This window comes from Nelumbo nucifera, chromosome 3 (genome assembly GCF_055504915.1).
Source record: "Nelumbo nucifera cultivar China Antique chromosome 3, China Antique-T2T, whole genome shotgun sequence".
Lineage (NCBI taxonomy): Eukaryota > Viridiplantae > Streptophyta > Magnoliopsida > Proteales > Nelumbonaceae > Nelumbo > Nelumbo nucifera.
In genome coordinates this window covers 96,836,098-96,859,471 of record NC_142651.1, presented here as the reverse complement: position 1 = coordinate 96,859,471, position 23,374 = coordinate 96,836,098, and the positions used below count along the sequence as shown (strand labels likewise).

Genomic DNA, 23,374 nt, shown 5'->3' with positions numbered 1-23,374 from the left:
AGGTTCGGGGACGTATCTTAGGGCGAAAGCCCTTGCCGACTATGAGAGAAGTTTTTTCGGAAGTGCGTAGAGAAGAAGCACGGCGGCAAGTGATGTTGAAGAATGTTAGTGAAACAAAAACAGAGAATGAGGGGTCTGCTCTTGTGGCCCGAGGTGCAGCCTTAGAAGGAGATAGACGAGGAGGAAAGCAGAGGCCTTGGTGTGACCATTGTAGAAAGCCGTGGCATACCCGGGAAACCTACTGGAAGTTGCATGGGAAACCGGCGGGTTGGAAGAAAAAACCAGGCAGTGACAACAAGTCAGGGGGAGATGTCCGCGCATTTCAAGTGAGCAATTCGGATCCAGGGAAGCAATCATCCTTAGAGTCCCTTCCTTTCACAAAGGAACAAATAAAGCACTTATATAAAATGTTTCAATCTCAATCCTTAGGAAATTCTAACCCATCCTGTTCTCTAGCTCAGTCAAGTAATTTTTTCACGGCAGCCATTGCTTGTACCAAGTCTAATGGCTCCTGGATATTAGATTCAGGTGCCACTAACCATATGACCTACACTTCACAATTCTTTTCTTCATATACACCTTGTGCAGGGAATCAAAAGGTTAAAATTGCAGATGGTTCATTTGCTATTGTTGCTGGGAAAGGAACAGTGTCTATTTCTCCTTCTCTAAACCTTAAAGATGTTCTGCATGTTCCTAACCTATCATACAATCTGTTGTCTGTCAGTAAACTAACCCTTGATCATAATTGTCGAGTTAAATTTTGGTCTTCTCGTTGTGAATTTCAGGATTTAACCTTGGGGGAGATGATTGAGAGTGCTAAACAAGATGATGGCCTCTACCTCTTTAATAAAGGATCAACCTTTGGAAGGCAAGACCGACAGACTTGTTTCAATTCTATTTCTGTTTTTAGTGATAGTGAAATTTTGTTATGGCATTATCGATTAGGACATCCTAGCTTTCAATATTTAAAGAATTTATTTCCCAAGTTATTCATGAATAAAAATCATTCAGTTTTCCAGTGTGAATCTTGTGAATTAGCAAAACATCATCGTGTTGTTTTTCCGTCTCAACCATATAAAAAATCAAAACCATATACCATGATTCACAGTGATGTTTGGGGTCCTTCTAGAGTGACAACTTTTTCTGGAAAGCGTTGGTTCATTACTTTTATTGATGATCATACTAGGGTCACTTGGGTTTTCCTTTTAAAAGAGAAATCTGATGCTGAAACTGTGTTCAAAAATTTCTACAACATGGTTCAAACACAATTTCAGACTCAGATTAAAATTTTTCAAAGTGATAATGGAAAGGAATTTTTTAACAATGTGTTAGGGAATTTTTTTGTTGATAAAGGAATTGTACACCAAAGTTCGTGTAATAATACACCTCAACAAAACGAGGTGGCTGAAAGGAAAAACAAACATCTCCTTGAAGTTGTTAGAGCTCTAAGTTTTAAAACTAAAATTCCTAAGTATCTTTGGGGGGAAGCCGTTTTAACAGCCACTTATTTGATTAACAGACTGCCTACACGAATTTTGGATTTTAAAACACCCATACAGGTTTTCACTGACTGTTTTCCAAACTCTCAGCTAGTGACAAACATTCCCTTAAAAATTTTTGGAAGTGTGGCCTTTGTTCATAACCATGATCCTAAATGTTCAAAACTTGATCCAAAAGCACATAAATGTATTTTTGTAGGCTATCCCACTAACCAGAGAGGTTACAAATGCTTTGATCCAGTTTCGAAAAAGATGTTTGTGTCTATGGATGTCACCTTCTTTGAAGGAGCCTCATACTACAGCAACTCCCATCTTCAGGGGGAGAGCAACACTAGTGAAGATGGTTTTTTAGATGGTTCTAATTTAATGTTTGAATTTGTCCATAATGATGTTCCTCACAACCGGTCACCGAAAGAAAGTGAGGCAGAAAATATAAAATTAGTGGAAACAAATGAATTAAATACTGAAATTGTTGATTCTACCAATGAACAACCTTTGGTAATGTCATCTCAAAATGAAAAAGCTAAAACAACGGAGATGCGTGTGAAACGGTATAAAGGTCTTGTATATTCGAAGGAATATCTAGCACAGAAAAGGAGAGGCACTATTCCGCAGCATCAACAAGAATCTGATCAGAGGTTGGATCATGAAATTCATGATAATTCTTCAAAAGTTCCTGAAAATATTCCTCCAAGTAATTCTGAGTCAAATTCTTCTAGTCAGCTTGATCTTCCCATTGCTCTTAGGAAAGGTGTTAGGTCTTGTACAAAACATCCTCTGTCAAATTTTGTATCTTACAAAAATATTTCACCTTCATATTGTGCCTTTATTTCACAAGTGTCTAGTGTATCCATTCCTAACAGTATCCAGGAGGCTCTAAATGTTCCCGAGTGGAAAGAAGCTATTTTTGAGGAGATGAGAGCTTTGGAAAAGAATGCTACTTGGGAGAAAGTGGATCTGCCGGATGGGAAGACAATTGTTGGTTGTAAATGGGTGTTTACTCTAAGTACAACTCATATGGATCCTTGGAGAGATACAAGGCTCGCCTAGTAGCTAAAGGCTTTACTCAGACATATGGAGTGGACTACTCTGAGACCTTTTCTCCAGTGGCGAAGCTAAATACAGTTCGAGTACTTTTATCTGTTGCAGCTAATCTTGATTGGCAACTGAATCAGCTGGATGTGAAGAATGCCTTTTTGAATGGAGACTTTGAGGAAGAAGTATATATGGAGCCTCCACCTGGTTTCACTGAGAAGTTTGGAACTAAGGTATGCAAGCTAAAAAAGTCTATATATGGACTTAAACAGTCTCCCAGAGCCTGGTTTGAAAGATTCACAAGGTTTGTTAAAAGTCAAGGATATAGTCAAGGACAATCTGATCATACTCTTTTCACAAAGAGATCCACCAAAGACAAGGTCTCGGTTTTGATTGTCTATGTGGATGACATAATCTTAACTGGAGATGATATAGAAGAGATGAGCAGACTGAAGCAGAGCTTAGCCAAGGAATTCGAGATTAAAGACTTAGGCCAGCTAAGGTACTTTCTTGGAATGGAAGTGGCAAGATCAAAGAAGGGCATTATGGTTTCGCAACGAAAGTATATTCTAGATCTCTTGAAAGAAACTGGAATGAATGGTTGCAAACCTCCAGACACTCCGATAGAAGTTAATGCTAAGCTTGGAGAAGTTAAAGATGGGATTCCAGTAGATACGGGTAGGTACCAAAGACTGGTTGGAAGATTGATTTACTTGTCACATACACGTCCTGATATTGCCTTCGCTGTGAGCATGGTGAGTCAATTTATGCACTCCCCGTACGAAAAACATCTTGAAGCTGTGTATCGAATTCTTAGGTATCTAAAAGGCACACCAGGAAAAGGACTCTTCTTCAAGAAAAATGAGAAGAGAGGGGTTGAGGTGTATACAGATGCGGATTGGGCAGGTTCGATTACTGATAGAAGGTCAACTTCGGGGTACTGCACATTTCTTTGGGGCAATTTAGTTACTTGGAGGAGCAAGAAGCAAAGTGTAGTTGCTAGAAGTAGTGCTGAGGCTGAATTCAGATCAATGGCTCAATGAGTGTGTGAGGTTCTTTGGTTAAAGAGGGTTCTAGCAGATCTTAAGAGACCAGTGAGTTTCCCTATGAAATTGTATTGTGATAACAAGGCAGCTATCAGCATTGCTCATAATCCGATTCTACATGACAGGACGAAACATGTTGAGATTGGCAGACACTTTATAAAGGAGAAGCTTGAAGAGGGAATAATTTGCACTCCGTTTGTACCAACCACGCAGCAAGTTGCAGATGTTTTGACTAAGGGCTTGTTGAGACAGCCATTTGAGCTTCAAGTTAGCAAGTTGGGCATGATAGATATCTTTGCGCCAACTTGAGGGGGAGTGTCGGTAAATTAGGAAAGTTAGGATTTGTTTGTTAGAGATTTGAATAAATTTAGGAATGTCATATCGTAGGATTAAGGAAAAGAATTAGCCAATCCCTAATTGTGAGAGATTCTAGGGTTAGCCTTTCCTATCTTTTCTTATTTAAGTTGTATGCTCAATGTGTTTTAAGATTAATAAAGAAAATATTTTCTCCTTTCTCTCCCTCTATATTTCGCTACACGTTGAAATGTTTTCTTCACCACTTCCTCTGCCTTCTAGTTGATCCTGAGGTTGAGTCTCCTGTGGTTCTTCTTGTTCCAGTGGCAGAACCTCCGTTCTCCAGTTTTTATTACTCCTCCTCCTCCTAGTTCTACCATTCATACTCCTCCTCCTACTAATCCTCCAGTTTTTATTACTCATCCTATTGTTCAGAGGTGGTACCAGAGACAAAGGCTACAGCATGATCAGGTTGTTCCCTCGTCTATAGTTGAGCCTTAGACACTCTCAACCCCTGAAGAGAGGACATGTCCTCCACCGCCTGCTCCAGATCCTCCCTTCCCAGACTTGGACCTACCAATTTCTATGAGAAAAGGTAAGAGGAAATGCATAGCACATTGTATTTCCAAACACCTGTGTTATAGCTTGTTATCCCCATCTTATCATTCTTTCTTAGCCTCCATTTCTTCTCAACCTATACGCAAGTCAGTTATAGAGGCCTTGTCTAAGTCAGGACGGAGGGAGGCTATGAGAATTGAAATATTGTGGGATATTGTGGGTGTAAGTGGGTGTTCACTATAAAGTATCATGTTGATGGCACCATTGAGAGGTATAAGGCTTGGCTAGTATCCAAGGGTTACACTCAGGTATATGGAGTTGATTATATAAAGACTTTCTCACCAGTTGCAAAAATGACCACAATGAGAGTTATGTTATCCTTGGCAGTGAGTTATGACTGGCCCTTATATCAACTTGATGTGAACAATGCTTTCTTAAATGGAGACTTAACTAAAGAGGTTTATATGTCACTTCCACCGGGTATGTATGGTAAAAAATACAGGGCAAGGTATGCAAGTTGAAGAAATCTCTTTATGGCCTCAAGCAATCCCCAGGAGCTTGGTTTGATAGATTCAGAGCTACATTTGTTGAGTACAGCATAGTTCGACCATACCTTGTTTGTGAAGAGGCGAGGCACTCAGGTTGTCATTACAGGGAATGGTATAGAGGAAGTTCAGGCACTCAAGACATTCCTAAACTAAGAATTTGAAATTAAGGATTTAAGGGAATTGATATATTTCCTGGTAATCAAAGTTGCTAGGTCTAAAGATGGCATCTTCATCTCCAAACGGATGTATGTGTTAGATCTTCTCACGGAGACTGGGAAACTTGGTGCCAAACCTATTTCTACACCTATTGATGCTAACAATAAACTCTCAACTGATGATGGTGAGCTTTTGGCACACAAGGGAGTGTTCCAAAGACTTTTGGGGAAGTTGCTATACCTTTGCATGACATGACCAGGTATTTCATATGTTGTTAGTGTGATCAGTCAATTTATGCATGCCCCTAGAGACATTCATATGGATGTTGTAGAATGAGTTCTATGTTACTTGAAAGTAACTCCAGGAAAGGGTATCTTCTTCTCTAGGCATAGACACATAAAGCTAGAGGCCTACACAAATTCCGATTGGGCTAGTTGTATTAATGATAGGAAATCTACATTTGATACCTTGGTTGTAGAGAACATTGTCTCCTGGAAGGGTAAGAAACAGTTAGTAGTAGCCAAGTCTTTGATTGAGGCAGAGTACAGGGCAATGGCACATAGAGTTCCAGAGTTGTTATGGCTCAAGTCACTTCTAGTGGAGATGGGTATTACACATGACAAGCTCTTAATGCTTTACTATGATAATCAAGTTGCAATCAACATAGCTCACAACCCAGTCCAACATGACAGGACAAAGTATATTGAAGTTGACCAACATTTTATAAGAGAAAGGGTAGCTTCCAAAGAAGTTTGCCTTCCTTTTATTACCTTAGAGCAACAGTTAGCAGATGTTCTGACCAATGGTGTCCCCAAGGCAAAGTTACAACATTGTGTAAGCAAGCTAGGCATGACTAATATCTATGCGCAGCTTGAGGGGGAGTGTAGAGATAATGGGTTGAATGGGCCTTAGTTTCTTTGTTTTTCTTTAAGTTATGTTTACGACTTGTGTTAGTAGGTAGTGGGCCTTAGTTATGGGCCTGTTTTCTTGGTTTTTATCGTTGTCTTTAGTGATGGACGCCCTACAAAGGGCACTCATGTAATTGTCCTTATTTTTTACAACAAAAGAATAAAAGAGATCATTGGGGGATGAAGAGAGGTTTCAGAACAACTCTCTCTTCTTCTTCCTTTTCTTTCATCTTCTTCCTCCATCACTTCTCTCTTCAATCTCTTTCTTTTCTCCTATTTGTTTTCTTTTATTGTAGATTATTGAATGTGTTATTTAAACCTCATAAGCACACAAATATTGCAGTTTTACAACAAGTGTCAAATTAACAGTTTAACAGTATTAAAATTAAGTGCCCAACTTGCTAGAAACACATAATATGACCATGGTTTAAAATGTCCCTATTTTCCTTAATATTCCATGACATGTTTCCATTTCCATGGGTAATGACACGGAATTCTACCGAAACCAACATTTCCCCAATGAACACTACCAGCACTATGTGGAGTACAAGAGATAGTTTCCACTTCCATGGGTAGCAACATGAAATTTTATTAGAATCAACATATTTCCTAGTGAACACTACCAGTACTATGTAGAGTCCAAGAGATAGTATTATAACATAAGTTGGTGACAATATTGTGGTATGTGAAGTAACGATGTTATTGTATACCTAACTTACATGATTACCACTTGGAGCTAGCTCAATATTCATTTCAAACATGAAGTTAATTATTAATTTTTTGTTTGTATAATAGATTATATGCTTGATCTATTACAACTATTTACATTTTCTATGAGTTTAAATTTTGCTTTAACTCATTCTATTATGAAACTCTTAATCTTAAGGTTTACAGGGAAACTTCAAAACATATTCTCTTGTCTTATAACCTTAGTTTCTTAGCCTTGTTTAAAGATTTAGACAAGATAATAATTTAGAAAGGTGTGCCTATGCTTCTTTTACCATTTCATAAAATATCATTCTATATTTTGCATATTTTACAATGTTTCCACCATGTTTATAATTTTTACAATATTTCCATCCAATATTTCCGACATATCTCTTATATTTGGATGACCGACATTTTAAATCTTGAATATGACTATGACTAACAATAATCTTTTCAAGTCGTAAGATTGCCACTTTCTGATGGCAGTCTACCATGATAAAATTTTAATGGTAGATGGTCAAAGAACCATGAGGCAAACTATTGATGCATTATGCTTTTTCAGAGGAGGTTCACTTGCTGCTCCTTTGACTATTCTTCTTTTCTTTAGGTATTTCAGTTGTCTTTGTTTAAACTGAGTAGAAAAAGAAGTATGAGAAAAAAGAGTTAATAGAGAGGGGGAAGAGAGAATAGATGGAATATAGAGGTGCTACAGAGAAGAATCACTTATAGGTGTGCAGCCCCCCCTCCCCCACCCATATATTAATCTCAAAATTACATTTACTCCCAACCAACCATAACTAAACAATAAGAAATAAAAACAGAAACAAAAAGAATGCAATATCCCAACACTCTCCTCAAGCTGAGCAGAGATTTTTTTATTGGTAGCTGAGCATAGGTAGCTAGCATGCTTAACTTGCCTAGAAAATGACCTAACTTGGACTTTATGACTCTTTTGGTAAATACATTAATGAACCGTATATCATTCTACCTATTATTAAGTCACCTAATGTAATAATAGAGTGGGAAGCCACCAGACCCACTTAAGATTCTCTCATTTAGGCAGATCAGAATTGTGCCATCAGAATTTATTCCTCCTGAAACAAGAATTTTAAAATACAGCTTTGTTCTAGGGTTATTTTAATCTTTTCTCTTCTTTAAATCAGTGTTTTTTTGTCTCTATTCTCAAGCATTTGTATACAGGGGTAGTATTGTAATTTTACCTTTTATTATGAATTAAACATACTGGGCGGCAGTTCTCTCTTTCGATTGAGACTGTGAAGCCCTATTCTGTTCAACTTCTTCTTCTCTTCTTCTTCTCCATCTCTTCCCCGTCTAGGCTCATATCAGAAGCTTCTTTTTTATTTATTTAATTAAATACAAGCCTGATAACATGGTATCAGAGCCTGGTTGATCAAGTTTCCTGACTGCATCAGTGAAGGACGCCTGTAACTGGTTCGGCTGAGTTTTTATACCAATACGAGAAGAGAGGAAGGGGAAGACCCTAAAAGGACTGATCATCCAGAAGGTTAAGAGGCTTCTATGCCTCAAGCTGCACTGTTGATCAACTGTTTGATGGTGGTTTAGACTCTCGGCAGTTCGAAGAGGGACTGTGAATGTGAAGTTCGGATGATCGTTGGTTGTGGTTGATGTGTTTGGTGGGTTATTTTCTAGGAATCAGGAGGTTGGTTGGCTTGTAGAAGTTTTTATGCTGATGTTCCAGGTTTAGGGGTTGCGGCTATGCTGTTGAAGTTTCAAAAACAATAGTTAAGTCAGTTGAATGCTGTTGTTGAGTCGGGAAGGTGTTCGTCTTGGGAGAGTGTTGCAGAAGTAACCGGTGGCTACCTCTGGCAGTGAATACAAAACAAGTGTGATGGTACAACCTGATTTCATGGCTGTACAAATGACTTCGGTTAAACTTAATGGTACCAACTACGTACCATGGGCAAAGTCGGTGGAGGTAAATTTGACGGCAAATTGTTGGGTTATTGCCCAACTTAGGTGCCTTACCAACACGCTCCCATGGCCATCTTCCTTGGACCTTCAGAGTGAGACCATGAGCCCCAAATCCATTATCTTACTCTTATAATAATCACAAAGTTGTCCTCTTTTCCTTCAGAACTACCAACTTTATCTTGTGGAACCTTAGCTCTGGGTATAGTTAGTGTCGAATAGTCAATGGTAGGTGCCTAAAGCATAACTCTCCTCCTACTCTCCTCAATATACACCAAGGAGTAGACCTAGGAGAGAGTCAAGTCACTATGTGTGAGTATATGTTGTCTAGTAATGTCGTACTCCTAATTTAGCCCTACTAGAAACTCAAAGATCCTGCTCCTCTCCACAAACTTCCTATGAGTTGTTACATCTTTATACTTCCACTCCATGGTCTCCAATTAGTCTATCTTCTTTATAATTCCACAGTAAGTTTTGAAATCTTACAAGAGTAAAAAGGTGAACTGATTCCTCTTCTAAGCAACACAGATAGCAATAGCTTTCCAGGCTGAAGCCCATGTTCTTCAAGTGTTGGAAGTTAGGATCTTGCCCAAGACTACCAGCCAAGAAAAAGCCTCTACTCTAGGAGGCACCAGGTTCCCCCAATAACTAAAAAGCGATATATTATATGTTGGCTTGTCAACACATTGAAATAAGGTATCTCTAGTTCTATTGCTTATATATATCTTAATACCCCCATTGTTGTGTGTAAAGGTGTTAAATCATGTACCATTAAATGTCTATTGTTCATTTCACCTTTTGTTTATCCTTATCCCCTTCCTGTCATACTTGCTTATTTGCCATATCAGCTGTGTTTCTATCCCAAAAAATATCACAAAAGCCCTGGCTCTACCTGAGTGGATAGATGCTATGGAGGAAATAAGTGCCCTACACAAGAATATGTTGGACCTAGTTGATCTTCCTAAAGAGAAAGAGCCATAGGGTGCAGGTGTTCTCAGTGAAGCATAGGGCAGATGGATCTGTGGAGAGATACAAAACAAGGTTAGTTGAAAAAGGTTTCTCAGATGTAATGGTTGATTATACTGAGAACTTTGACCCAGTTGCTAAGATGAACTCTATGTAGAGAGGATGAGGGGTAACTTTGTAATTTTACTTTCTTTTATTTGGCTCTTTTGTATATCTCTTTGTACATTACATATTTTACTCTTGTAAGGACAACTTTTTCTGGGCGTGTGAACACAGGACACACCCATCCATTTTCATGTGACTCTCTTGTCTCTTCTCTTCTTCAACTGGAACTGACACTCTATAGGAGTCCTATCGCTAGCTACTAACTTGGAGTAGAATCTCCATCAACTTGGTATTAACAAAGCATTCCTTAATGGGATTTTGAGAAAAAGGTGCACAACATCCAACCCTCAAGCTTTCATGTCAAGGGCTGTGAGCAGAAAATATGTTGGTTGAAAAGGTCCTTGTATGGATTGAAACAATCACCTAAGGTATGGTTTAGCAAGTTCAAAAAGGTAACAACATGTGAGACTTAGACAGTGTTAGACAAATCAAACACTATTTGTCAAGAGAAGTCAGGACAAGATTGTCACCCTAATTGTGTATGTGAATGATATAGTCATTACTGGAAATTAGGAGTCAAGAGTGGTGAAATTGAAGCAATTCTTGGGGTAGAGTAGTTTCTTGGTCTACTTCTCAACGATGTTTCAAGGATATACCATACAATTTATTTTTTGATTATAGTATACTTTTTGTATCTGGAACATACAAAGGATGTACAAGTCCTTCACTTAGTATCTAGTCAAGCAATGTTATATTACATATGCTTAACACTTATAACAAAATACTTTACACTTTCTCAAAAAGAAAAAAAGAAAAAAAACTAATAAATTCTTGACATCTAAATTTGAAGTTAAGAATCTAGGCCCTCTTCAATATTTCTTTGGGATTGAAGTTACTTGCTCCAAGAAGGGAATCTTCATTTCCCAAAGGAAATACATCTTAGACCTTCTTCAAGATACTCTAGAGTCAAGGACCAAACTACCTAACACTCCTATTGAGTTCAATCACAAACTTGGGGCAGATAAAGAGGTACTTGTTGTTGTTAAAAAGTTTCAGAGATTAGTGGGGAAATTGTTATACACGTCTATGACTAGACCTGAAATCGCATATGTAGTGGGTGTTCTTAGCCAAAACATGCATGCTCCCAACATCTTGTCAATGCAAAGTTGGTGATTACTTGAAGAAGCACCTTGGAAGAGGCATTTTATTCACTAAGCAAGGATACTTGAAGTTGAAGGTGGACATGTACAATGATGCTGGTGGGGCGAGATCAATTAATGGGGGCTCTTGATGAGTTGCTTTCTGTCTTGAGTAATGTTTTTTTCGATCCCTCCTTGTTAAATAGTTGTGTGTGGTCTAACTCTCCTTCAGCGTTCTTCTCGTGTTCCTCCTTTGATGCCCTCTTTCATTCTCAACTCAACCAATGTCTTTTCCAGCTAAAGAGGTTTGGTGTAGCCCAGTACCTCCAAGAGTGAGGACCTTTTGATGGAAGCGGTTCTCAATAAGATAAACACTTGTGACTTGCTACAAAAAAGGAGGCCAAATCGGTGTCTCTCCCCTAATATTTGTTTCCTCTATTTTGACTGTGGTAACTACTTCCCACTTATTAATCTCATGTTCATTTGCTTCTTCTTGCATTTGGATGTGGTTTGCTTCTCGCTTCGGTTGTAAGAGGACACCCCCTTCTTGTGTTGCAGGTATTTTGAGATGAATTTCATGAGGCAGCCAAAGAAAAGAGGGAAGACAATTTAGAGAGATACAAGGGCAAGTAGATTGGGAACTTTGGGAAGAGAGAAATAACTGACTCTTTCAAGGCAAAATCAAAGGAAGAGCTAATAGAGGATCACTTTTAAGGTTAAACATTGATTAAAAACATCAGACATGTTCAAGAACTTTTCCTTTGATGATACTATGAGAAGTTGGCAGGCAGTTGTGGACTCTTCTTCCCTGAAGGCTTTGGTTCATGGGAGTTGGGCCCCACCAATAAGTCATAATTTTAAGATGAATTTTAATGGAAGTTCTTATGGCAATCTAGGTCCCTCATGCATAGGTGGAGTGATAAGAGATAGGGAAGGAAAGGTAGTGGCATTATTCTCTAGGCCTGTAGGGGTGGGTGGCTCTCTAAGAGCTGAAATTTTAGCACTTGTTCAGGGACTGAGATTGGCAAAGCAGTTGAGCCTTCAAAATGTGGAAGTGGAGGGTGACTCGAAGGTTGTGATAGGGTGGTTACAAACAAGCAGAGTGGGGATATGAATTCACAAGCAGACTTTGAGAGAAATTAGAAGACTTACAAGAAAGATTGGTGTGTCTCTTAAGTGGGTGAGGAGGACAGAAAATGGTTTGGCTGACACTAGCCAAACAAGGGATCAACAGGGAAGTTTTATTTTAGGCTGAGTTGTAATTTTGTTCTTGCTGGGGTTAAGGTTCCCTGATTCCAGGGCTGGAGCCTGTGTACCTTCCATTAAATTTTAATCACAGTTACAGTTTCCTATCAAAAAAAATCTCTCCAACTTTTGTCAACAAAAAAGAAATTATAGATGTCAAACATGGAATTAGAACTAAGGGGAGTTGTAAAAAATGGCCATATAATTGGCCATGAGCATAATGGGAGATTAAGATGTTAAGATGGCTAAATGGTATAAGTGAAGGGATAAAATTAGGAACACAGTGCATTTGAGAAGTCAAGAGTACCACCAATTTGCAATAATATAGAATAAGATTGAGATGGTTTGGGCATGTTAAAAAGAAGACCAAGAACTGTGACAGTGGAATAAGTGATTTAGTACAAATTGATGACTACTAATAGAAACCATAAAACAACCCATGTTCAATAAGGAAAAACGTGTTAGCTCAACCTTTAAGGCTTCACTCAAGATGCATACCACAGAATGGCTGGAGAGAGACAAAGAGAGAGCAAAGATACATATATACACATGCATACATACATTAATATATGGAGGAAAAAGATTGCTTATTTCATCTTTAGGAAATTAAAAGAGTCCAATAATTTCTCTCGACTTCTTAAAGGAGTAATTGAAAATATTGAATAAACCATTCCAGGTTGTGGTTAACCCTGGACGCGTTTATATTTTATACCATGGGAAGAGATGTTAGACTGACTATCTCTGGCAGTTGGAGAGGCATAAACTGATAGCAGAACTGATTTGTTCAAACCAGCTTTCAAAATGCTAAACCCGAGTGGAGGGGAGGGAGTATGCTGCACAATGGCCGAGAATGAAAAGAGCATTTCAAAGCCATGATTATGAACTGCACACAAGCATACAAGCATAGCAATTTCCAGGAAATCCAAGGAACTAGCATGTTCAAGGAGACCTGCATATACAAAAGAGGGAATCAATAAACAAAACAAAACACAGCCAGATAATCAACAAAAATTAATACATTTATATAATTGTTGACCTTCAAAGCAGAAACAAAATCCAGTCGACAAGGAAAAATCACATCATATTTTCTAAAACAATAGATAACTTTAGCATAACAACTGTACTAACACCTACCTAACTGTGACAGAATTTCCATGGTCAAAGAGCCTTTTTGCACCAAAGCCTCATGGACCAGATTAAGTTGAAGGATGTACAGCAATGCAAAATGTGCTTCACATAGAAGAATCAGGGATTGGCGTATCTTTCGGCTCACAGTGTGACTTAACAAATATGTCAAAAAGAAAAACACTGAAGCAAAGAGATGAATTTGGAACCAATCAGTTAATTTCTATACAGTACATTTTGTTGTGTTGAAACAGGTTGATATACCATAAATTTCAAAGCCAATTGAAGGTCATACAACCACAATCAGAAAACTGGAGGCTTCCCATGAAAAATGAATATATAATTTTTTTTTTATTTTACTTACTATATATAGCATGGATGAACCCAGGTTTCATGGCAAGAAGAAATATCAGTGCTAGTGTGATACCACGGGAGCTTTTACGTAGCCCCCATGCTATTGTAGCCACAATTAGTACTTTCGTCTCTTCTTTCTCTGCAATTTGAAGATGAGCTAAGTTAGTGACTTCAAAATTACATGAAGCCTAAGAATAAGGAGAAGCTTGTTGATAATGATGATGATGATGACAATGACAACAACTGGTAGGATTGCAAATGGATCATAATGAACTCAGATTGGGGTATATCTGATACATAAAACATAGATTCAAATTTGATTTGCTTAGATATCCAGATATCCAATCCAAATCTGGCTAGGTGGGCTCCTAGATGTCCAAATGAAATTTTTGCTTGCTGGCAGATTCTGGGAGGAAGCAAGAAAGCAAAAAATTGTGTGGCCACGCGTACCATTTGCAATCTGCTGGGAGATTTGGAAGGAGAGGAACACAAGAATCATCAATGACAAGGAAAAATTCGATGGAGGAATTATGTTCTCTTATTGGAAGAAGAATCATTGATTGGATATTAATCTTCCTTCCTGACTTTGTAGGAGTTCATAGAATCTTTTTTTTTTTTTTTTGAAACAGGTAAAGTATAATATCATTGAAATAGAGCAAAAAACATGTATACTAAGGCACTGCACACAGGGAATTACAATACTGCCCATGCAGCCCTATACCCCCAAACCCTGATTTAATATCACTGATGCATTTGACAAAATGTTGTATGGGAGAACTGATGTATTTGATAATATTTTGCAGCTGCTTGGATCTTTATCTTTTTGTGTTCTTGGTTGGTGACTTCTCATCAGGTTTCCTGTTTGTAACTTTTTCTTATATTAATAAAATTTCATTTTTTATGTTTAAAAAACCCCACTTAATTATACAAAATTTTAATACTAAAAAAATGGTATTTTATACATGTATGTATATATCTTAGCAGACAGAATCAAGCAATATCCAGATTTGATCAGATTCATAAACAGATACATCTTTCAGATCCTATTATGGCAAAATGGATATCCAAGTCTGACTCAAACAAATCAAATTCGAATTTAAATCAGATTAAATCCAATCAATTTACAGCCCTAATGACAACGATGATTATGATGATGATCTAAAAGCTAGAAAAAGAAACATAAAAGCAAGAGAAAAAGAAAGTCTCAAACACAATTTCATTCTTGTGGATGAAAACAGAAAATATTAAATATATTAGCCATATGCAGAAGTCACATGAGGTCAGAGATAGAGAATCGGAAAGATCAGTCATCAAGTAGCAGATTGGGCAACAACAACGGCATATACTTTGAAGAACCATATATCCAGACCTAAAATATCTCAGCTCAACTTTATCAATTTCTTATGTAATGTTGGCAGTACTACAGGGGTTAAGATTGGCAAAAAGGATGTTCTATGTCAATGTGATAATGCAGAGGGATTCCAAGTGGTTGTGGGCTGGGTGCAAAGATGGAGAAAGATGTCCTTGGCAGTACAAGAATTTAATGAGGGAGACAGAGCATCAGAGAAATAGAGTGATCTCAGCGCACTGGGTTTACAGGTCCAGAAATGGTTTGGCAGATTGATTGTCAAACAGGGGGTAGAGAGAGGGAATGTTTTTTGGAGGGATGGTAGTACCCTTTGATGTACAATTTCTGTGATCAGGCCATCTCAATCTCTGGGCTGCCTGTCTGTTGTACTTTCTGAAATTTCTTTAATAAAATTGATTAAGTTATTCATCAGAAAAAAAAAAAGAATGAACTACACAAAATACATATATAAAATAACAAGGAAAGCTTCTATCAAATAAAAACATGAAAAAAAAATAAGAGTACAAATGGCACTACAAATATTGAAACTTAAAACCTGCAATCTACTCACCTTCAACAGTAGAATCATCACTTGAGGATAGCCCATATTCATCAGACAAGTACAGAAAAACAGAGTTATTTACAAGATTACCCAAGGCAACAAGAATTCCAAGACAAAACTGTGCTAGTAGAAAGAATCCAGGAATGGGGTAATGCCACAAGCCAATGGTTTCCCAAATCTTCATGTCCTACAAGTACATTGTAGAATGATTCCATTAACTTCTTAGATTTCACCTATCAATTTAAAAAGAAAACACACACCTGAATGAATAGATAATTACTTTCCGCAGTTTCTTGTTCAGGAGTGTGAACGCCACATTGAAGATATATGTGCTAGCAGCCCACAACAGAATGAAAACAAGAAGCAAACCATTTAACCGGTGCAGGTGGAACAAGGAAGGGAAGGCATATAGAATGTAGCCAACATAGGCAAGTAATCCAAATGCACATACACTTGCAAAATTGAAACTCCAAAATGAAAGAGCAAATAGGGAAACCTGTCACATTTACCACTGAAAAGTCTTACACATAAGCTAAAACATAAATGATCCAGCTAAAATTCTAATATAAATTAAACTCTGAAATCACAGATAAGAATAAATGATATCCCTGAACATACTATAGACAAAATGACATCTCTGCCTGAGGGGAAGAACAAACAGGAAATAGAAGCATATAATTTGCCCCTTCCACATACAAATCCGCATATAAAACACACAAAAAGAAAGAAAGAAAGAAATACAAACACAATCATGAAAAAAGACCAAAAAATCTTTTTCATAAGTTTCAGAATGATTTCTACAAAGCTTCAGATAAAGGATTCTGAGTTGCAGCTTCCATTTTGCTAGTTTCTAATGTGTATGCATCAGCAACAAAAGAGTTCATCACATATCATAGAGGAAGATACAAGAAGCAGCCATAAGGCCCATGGAAAATGAAAAGCAGCCAATATTTTTGGCAGACTCTGTAGCTAAGGCTGGGGTTGGGAAATCTCACTTAGATCGGGGATGCCCAGGACCAGCTACTAATGTGTAATTTCTAATCAGTTCTGTTTCTGCTTTATTGTGTTTCTTTTTCTCTGTTGTCAGATGTGGATGGCCTCTTAGGAGGCCCAGCTTTGTACGCTTCTTTGGCTGCACCTCTGTGTGCTCCTTGATTTCAATGAACTTTCTCCCTTTGTTGCTTATCAAAAAAAAAGAACCAGAAATAAGCATATATCCACCAACCTATACCTACCCCTTCCCCAGCCAGCAAAAAGGACCCCCACCACCACCATGCCAGATACAAAGATGGAAACAGCCCAGCCATTGGCAGAAAACATCCCCCTCACTGTACAAAACAGCAAAAGAGCACTTCTTCCCTGACTCCAATAATCCAACACGCCAACCCCTAAACAACGAAAATTCATAAACAATCTAATAAGATGGCCATGCTAGCATTTCCTTTTTTTCATATTTTGACTGATAAGATGGTTCTGCTAGTCTCACCATATTAAAATTAGTAAAATGTTCAGGATAAAAGCTCAGTTTCCAATTAGTATAGAACGCCTACCGGGAAACCGTAGGTGAAAAAGTTGATACTGAATGTCCGGAAAACTGCTCTCTGCAATAAAACATTGGTGTGTCTCACGCCAGACCTATGATCATTGAACAATTGATTAACATTGCTAGCAAAAAATAATGTCTGAGACTCAGAGCAGCCAAATAACAGCCAATTCAAAAATTACGGAAGAGAAGCTTTCAATGATAGAATTTAGGAGTGATCCAGAGATCAGTATGTGGTATTAATTAATGGATTAGCTCGCTGAGAACATATCTTTCAGACAACATGATAATCCATTTAATCAATAAGAAAAATGATCATCCACTTAAGAAGGCAGGAAAAGACTTAAAATTATCTCCCTTTAGAGAAGTGTATCCCCCACAGTGATTTAAAAGGCACACCTACGCGCACAGGCAAGGCGCATTTTAGGGTAGGCGCCTCGCCCAGGTCCTAGGTGTGCGCCTTGCGCCTCAGTCCAGGCATGCGCCTTTTGAAAATTTGACACTTTTTTGCTTTTTTTTGTGTCCAGCGGATGGTAATGTTGTTCATTCATTACCAGGCGTGCGCCTTTTGGTAATGTTGTTCATTCATTCATCCTAATAAAGTATCTTCTTAAAAAGCAATTAAAACTATAAAATCACTATTTTTTTGTGTGAGAACTAAGAATTTAAGACATAACGTGGACTTGTTTGAGTTTGCCTCGAGGGGCGTGGCACAAAGGCGGATCGTAGAATCAGGAATGGAATATGTTTTACATCATACTAGCTACTCGAAGTAATGCAATTGTGAAAAAAAGAGATTGTGGATTTTATATGTTTGATTTTATTTTTAAATTATCATTTGAATATGCTTTACATGTTATATTTATGTATTTTAATTTTACATAATAGGTTTTTTAAAAAATTTATTTTAAAATTTAAGTTTATATTTTATTAATATTATGTTTAATAATTTTTTGATTTTCTCGCTTTTTTTATTTTTTGTGCCTTACTTAAAAAGGCGCGCACCTCGCCTTGCACCTCATGTGCAAATTGACCCCTGCGCTTTGCGCTTTTAAAACACCGATCCCCCATAACTACAGAAAGATCATACAGTATGACAGAAACTCTATATAAAGTTAATAAAACAATGAGTTTCTGATCAAACAACTGAAACTTTACAATTAACATGTGAAAATGGAAACAACTACGCATGCAAAGAAGGAAAAAGGATGCCATAATTCATAGATATTTAATGACATGTCTATAATATATGAATAATCAACCAGGTTTAACAGGGTAATGGACCATATGGTGAGTCTGGATCTGCTCCTCACAGAGCGCTCCCTCATACTGACCTCACAGCATGTACCAGCCGCACATCAGGAACATCTCCTGTACTCCTATACATAGTTTTCAAGGCGCCAAGGCAAGGCTGGGCGATAGGGGGCGCCTTGTCGCCTAGGCATGGATTTTTTAAAGTAAAAATCACAAATGCTAGGGTAGTTCCCTAGGTTCCATAACCAACTTTCTTTAATAGCTATCCATAATTTTCATAAGAAAATTATAAACTTCATGTTTAAGTCTAGAAAACCAACATATTTATGAGAAGAAAAAGAAGAAAGGAAAGAAAAGTCAAAAAATATAGGGGCTGAACCCTATTTCTGTTATAAGAAAAGGTGGAAGAAGAAGGAGAAGAAGAAGAAGAAGAAGAAGAAGAAGACGATGATGATGATGATGATGATGTGGAAGAAGAAATGTGTTGATTAGACAAAATTTTAAGTTCTTCCCTTACTTATTGGTTCAGATTTTGAAGTCATTTAGGGTTCGATACAGCAGTTAGCAATGTTTGTGTTGATTAAACCCTAACAAATAAGAAAATAATAAAAAGAAATTAGTTTATAAACACAAAAAATGAATATTTTTCTTTAATAATGTCTATTTTATAATTGTAATCTCAAAAAAATAACAATATAAAAGTATTCTATTACACAGTATGCAAAACTGCTTGGCGACTGGGTAAGGCGAGCCTCCAAGGGTGCCTTGTCACCTAGGCATCACCTTGACAACTATGCTCCTATATTATTACTCATGGGAGATGTTCCCCATAAACAGTGGGATGTGGCTGTGAGGTCAATGTGAGGAACGCTCTGTGAAGAGCAGATCCCAATTCCCATATGGGACAAGTAAACAAGGTCACTGTTTTGGCCACATCCCATCTTCCATAAACTTAGTGAATCCCCCTTAAAAGACAAAAATGCCCCTGTTTATTATGATAAGATCTAATACACATATGGACACTTCCGTTTTCCAAATCTTGCTACTTTGAAGAAATAATCAGGGGTATACCTAACCTTTTCTGTTCCTATCAGCTTTTACCTGGCTGGGATAAGATTTCCCTTGTCGATGGCTCTCTTGCTCCTATTTCTGGAAATAGAGACATTTGAGCCACCAAGACCCTTACCCTACCTTCTGTCCTCCATGTACGTAAACTTAATACCTACCTTCTTTTTGTTAGTAGTTTGACTAAACCATTGAATTATTAATATAACCTTCTTTCCCCACGTTGTGTTTTCAATGACCTAAAGTCTCAGAAGGTGATTAGAAGTGGCCATTGGCCATGAGGCGAACAGGATATACCTGCTTGACGTGCCTGAAAAGAACCAGTTATCATCACAAAGGGTGGCTTTCGAGTCAACTATGCTTGAGTCTTTTCATAAAATTATGTTATGTCATTTTTGTTTGGATCATTTGTCCTTTTCTTCTTTGTGCCATTTATTTCCGTAGTTGTTTAAAAGTGTTGGTCTTTCTAGTCTGCATTGAGTCATGTCAATTGTCAAAACATTCTAGAAATTCTTATCCCTTAAGTAATAAAAGATCCAAATTTCCTTTTGATATTATGCACTCTGAGTTGTGGGGCCCATACCATATACCTTCTATGGGGGCTTATAAATACTTCATTTTGTTCATTGATGATTTTTCCAGATATACATGGATTTATTTGATGTGTTCACATGATGAGGTCCCAAAGTTAATAAAACAATTTCATGAACTTCTTCTCACTCAATTTAAAACCCGTATCAAAATATTCCAATCTGATAATTCTAAGGAGTACTTTGAAAAGGATTTCTCTACCTATCTTGCTGACTTTGGAGTTATTCATCAAAGCTCTTGTCCTCGCAGCCCTCAACAAAATGGGGTAGCTAAAAAGAAAAAATCAACATGTTGTTGAAATTGCCAAAAGCGTTTTGCTTGCCTTTCACTTTCCTATAAAATATTGGGGAGATGTTGCTCTTACAACAACTTATTTGATTAATCATTTGCCTTTACAGGTCCTTGGGTACAATTTTCCTTCTAGTCTTCTTTTCCCTAATGAGGATATATTCTCTATCCCTCTCAAAGTGTTTGATTGTACTTGCTATGTACATATTCCTACTTCACAAAGACACAAACATGAACCTAAGGCCAGGAAATTTATCTTTCTTGGGTATGCCTCCACACAGAAGGTTTACCACCGTTATGATCCTCTTAGTGGCACCCGGTTTGTTTCCATGGATGTCACATTTGATGAGTCATCTTTTTATCTAGTTCCTTCTCAAGAGGAGAGTCCCCTTTTTTTGATATTCCACTTCCAGCTCCCATCCCTAGTGACATTTTTGGTGAGTCACTAATTATTCCTAGTTCTACAGTACCTCCTTCTCTAGTTCATGTTCCTCTAATGTTCCTTCTTCTCCCCTACTAGTCTTCCTTTGTCTACCCCCCAGGCCCAGCCAATGACGGTTTATCTTTGGTAAACGCATGGATAGGTTGTTCTCCCACCACCGAAAAGAACCTCTTGGACCTCTCATGATCCCATCATAGCCGAGGCAACGGATCCAACACTTCCTAACTTGCATTCACCCACTATACCAGACATTAACCTTCCCATTTCTAACCACCTTTCTTATGGCTTGTTATCTCCCTCTTATTGTTCCTTTTTAGCCTTTGTTTCTTCTCATCCATACCCAAAAATGTGTTGAAAGCATTATCCAAACCAGAATGGAGGGATGCAATAAGAGCCAAAGTGGAAGCACTTTGTAAGAATAACACATGGGAGGTTGTTGATTTGCCTAAAGGGAAAGAGCCAATAGGTTGTAAGTGGGTATGCACTATTAAATACCATGTTGATGGATCAATTAAGAGGTATAAAGCAAGGCTAGTTGCTAAGGGTTATACTCAAGACTATGGGGTTGAAGGTTGATTACCTAGAAGCCTTTGCTCTCGTTGCCAAAATGAATTCTATTTGAGTTCTCTCATCTTTAGCAGCTTCTTTGTCTTGCCCTTTATATCAATTTGATGTGAAAAATACATTTCTAAATGGTGACTTTCATGAAGAGGTGTATATGTCTCTCCCTCCTGACATGTATGGTAAGGTGTTAGCAGGGAAGGTTTATCGACTGAGGAAATCTCTCTATGGGCTCAATCTCCACAAGCTTGGTTTGAGACGTTTCATAATGCTCTTGTTGGGGTTGGGTATGTTCAGACCCAATCTAATCACACCTTCTTTGTGAAGAGGAGAGATGCTTTAGTTACTATCTTCATTGTTCATGATGATGATATTGTTGTTACTAGAGATGATGTGGAGGAGATTGGGAAACTTGGGCATTTCCTCAATACTGAATTTGAAATTAAGGACCTTGGTGCACTACGCTATTTCTTGGGTATTGAAGTGGCAAGGTCGAATGATGGGATCTTTATTTGGCAAAGAAAATATGTGCTGGATTTATTAACTGAGATAGGTAAACTTGGTGCCAAACCTGCTCCAACACCTATTGATGCAAATCGTAAGTTATCTATCACAGAAGAGGAGTTATTAGCCAATAGGGGAGTGTTTCAAAGGCTTGTGGGGTGTTGGAATCGACACTAGAAGGGTAGTTAAGTCTTTTGTCTATCTAATTAAGGTTGAGTTGTCTATTTTGTCTAGGTTTAAGTTGTGTGTCCCATACTTAATGAGGGACAAATCCATCTTTCATAATCTAATACAAAGAGTATAAATATAAAGTGGGTCGGTCGGCTGAGAGAGAGTGACTTTTCTTCTTCTCAAACCAAACCCATTCTCCTTCTCTTCTCTTCTTCTTCCTCTTCTTCTTCTTCTTCTCTTCTTACTTACTTCAGACCTAGAACTGAACTAGGATTAATCGAATAATTCACATCGTACCAAAGCTCAAGAAAATCAGTTTAAGACTCAGTTTTTTTCTCTCCCTTCGTCCTCTTGAGATCGCCATATCAGAACTTCTCTTTGAAGTAACTCCTAAACGAATTGGAGGATCGATAACGGACCAAAAAGAAGTGGTCATTTTTCCTTCTTGGAGGTAAATATGCCTCCAGTTGCTCTGGTGGTGGTCGCAGTGGTGGTTTGCTAGAAACCCTCTAATCGATGACACAAAGAGGGCTGGTTGCAGACAGGTGTGAACAGAAATCTCTAGCCGGCTAATAGTGAAGTGTGTTCTCTTTTTTTTCGGACTGGATTTCATCCATGTGGCAGTGTTGATTGATAGGTAGGTATGCATATGAACTTTTTTTCTCTGTTTATGCCTAAATATGCATGACAATAGTAGGGTGTTCTGGTGCTGAACCCAAGACAGCAGCAGTGTCGTCATAACAGTACTTCATTGTGTGGCATGTGGTGTAGTGCTGAATGGTAAAGGGTGACTTTTGTTTATCGTACTTGGATATTTTTTTGGGTGTGTGTGACTGTTGAAATAGTTTATTTTATTTCTTGTTTATTATTTTCTGTCTTGATAGGGTCTGTTTGGTCGGTTTAAAGTCTTTTTTATTTGCTGTTATATTACTTTATTTACAGAAGGGGCACAAGGGTCTTTTTCCCTTTCTTTTAGTCACCCTATAAATACTAATATAATCTGGCGCCGCCAGAACTATTCCATTGTCGCCAATCTCTCTTCTTCTCTTCTACCTTCTCTCTTCTTCCTCTCTTCCCTTCTCTTATTTCCAGTCGACTTTATACTGTCAAGATGGTATCAGAGCAGGATTACTGATTCTGAGAGCTGATCGAACAACACTTTTTTTTAATTCGACTTGCTGAATCTGAGCGGAACAAAAAACTGAATCCGGGCTGAACAAAACTGATCTATGACTGGTACAGTCCTTCCTTTTTTTTCTCTTTTATCATTCTTGGTCGTGTACCAAGAGAAAAATCAAATGAATCTGGGCTGCTGAATGTTGTCAGACCTTTGTGAGGTTTATACCTCTTTTTTCTTGGATCATGTGCTCCTGTACCTGTGAAAAGGTGACTATAGGTCACGGATGACC

The 23,374-nt window shown here is 37.9% G+C and overlaps 1 protein-coding gene across 6 annotated transcripts in view; it reads right to left on the bottom strand.

Annotated features, from left to right (window-relative positions):
* Positions 1–23,374, bottom strand: part of LOC104586869 (piezo-type mechanosensitive ion channel component) — a 140,016-nt gene that overhangs the window by 71,806 nt on the left and 44,836 nt on the right. For 4 of the 6 annotated variants that reach the window (XM_010244242.3, XM_088900459.1, XM_010244241.2 and 1 more), the window contains 6 exons: positions 17,097–17,181; positions 15,827–16,042; positions 15,556–15,733; positions 13,647–13,775; positions 13,292–13,465; positions 12,870–13,106 (listed from right to left, as the gene is read on the bottom strand). In XM_010244242.3, coding sequence (XP_010242544.1) covers positions 12,870–13,106; positions 13,292–13,465; positions 13,647–13,775; positions 15,556–15,733; positions 15,827–16,042; positions 17,097–17,181 — 1,019 coding nt within the window. The remainder of the gene's footprint in view (positions 1–12,869; positions 13,107–13,291; positions 13,466–13,646; positions 13,776–15,555; positions 15,734–15,826; positions 16,043–17,096; positions 17,182–23,374) is intronic. The other 2 variants (XM_088900462.1, XM_088900461.1) reach the window with 1 other exon arrangement.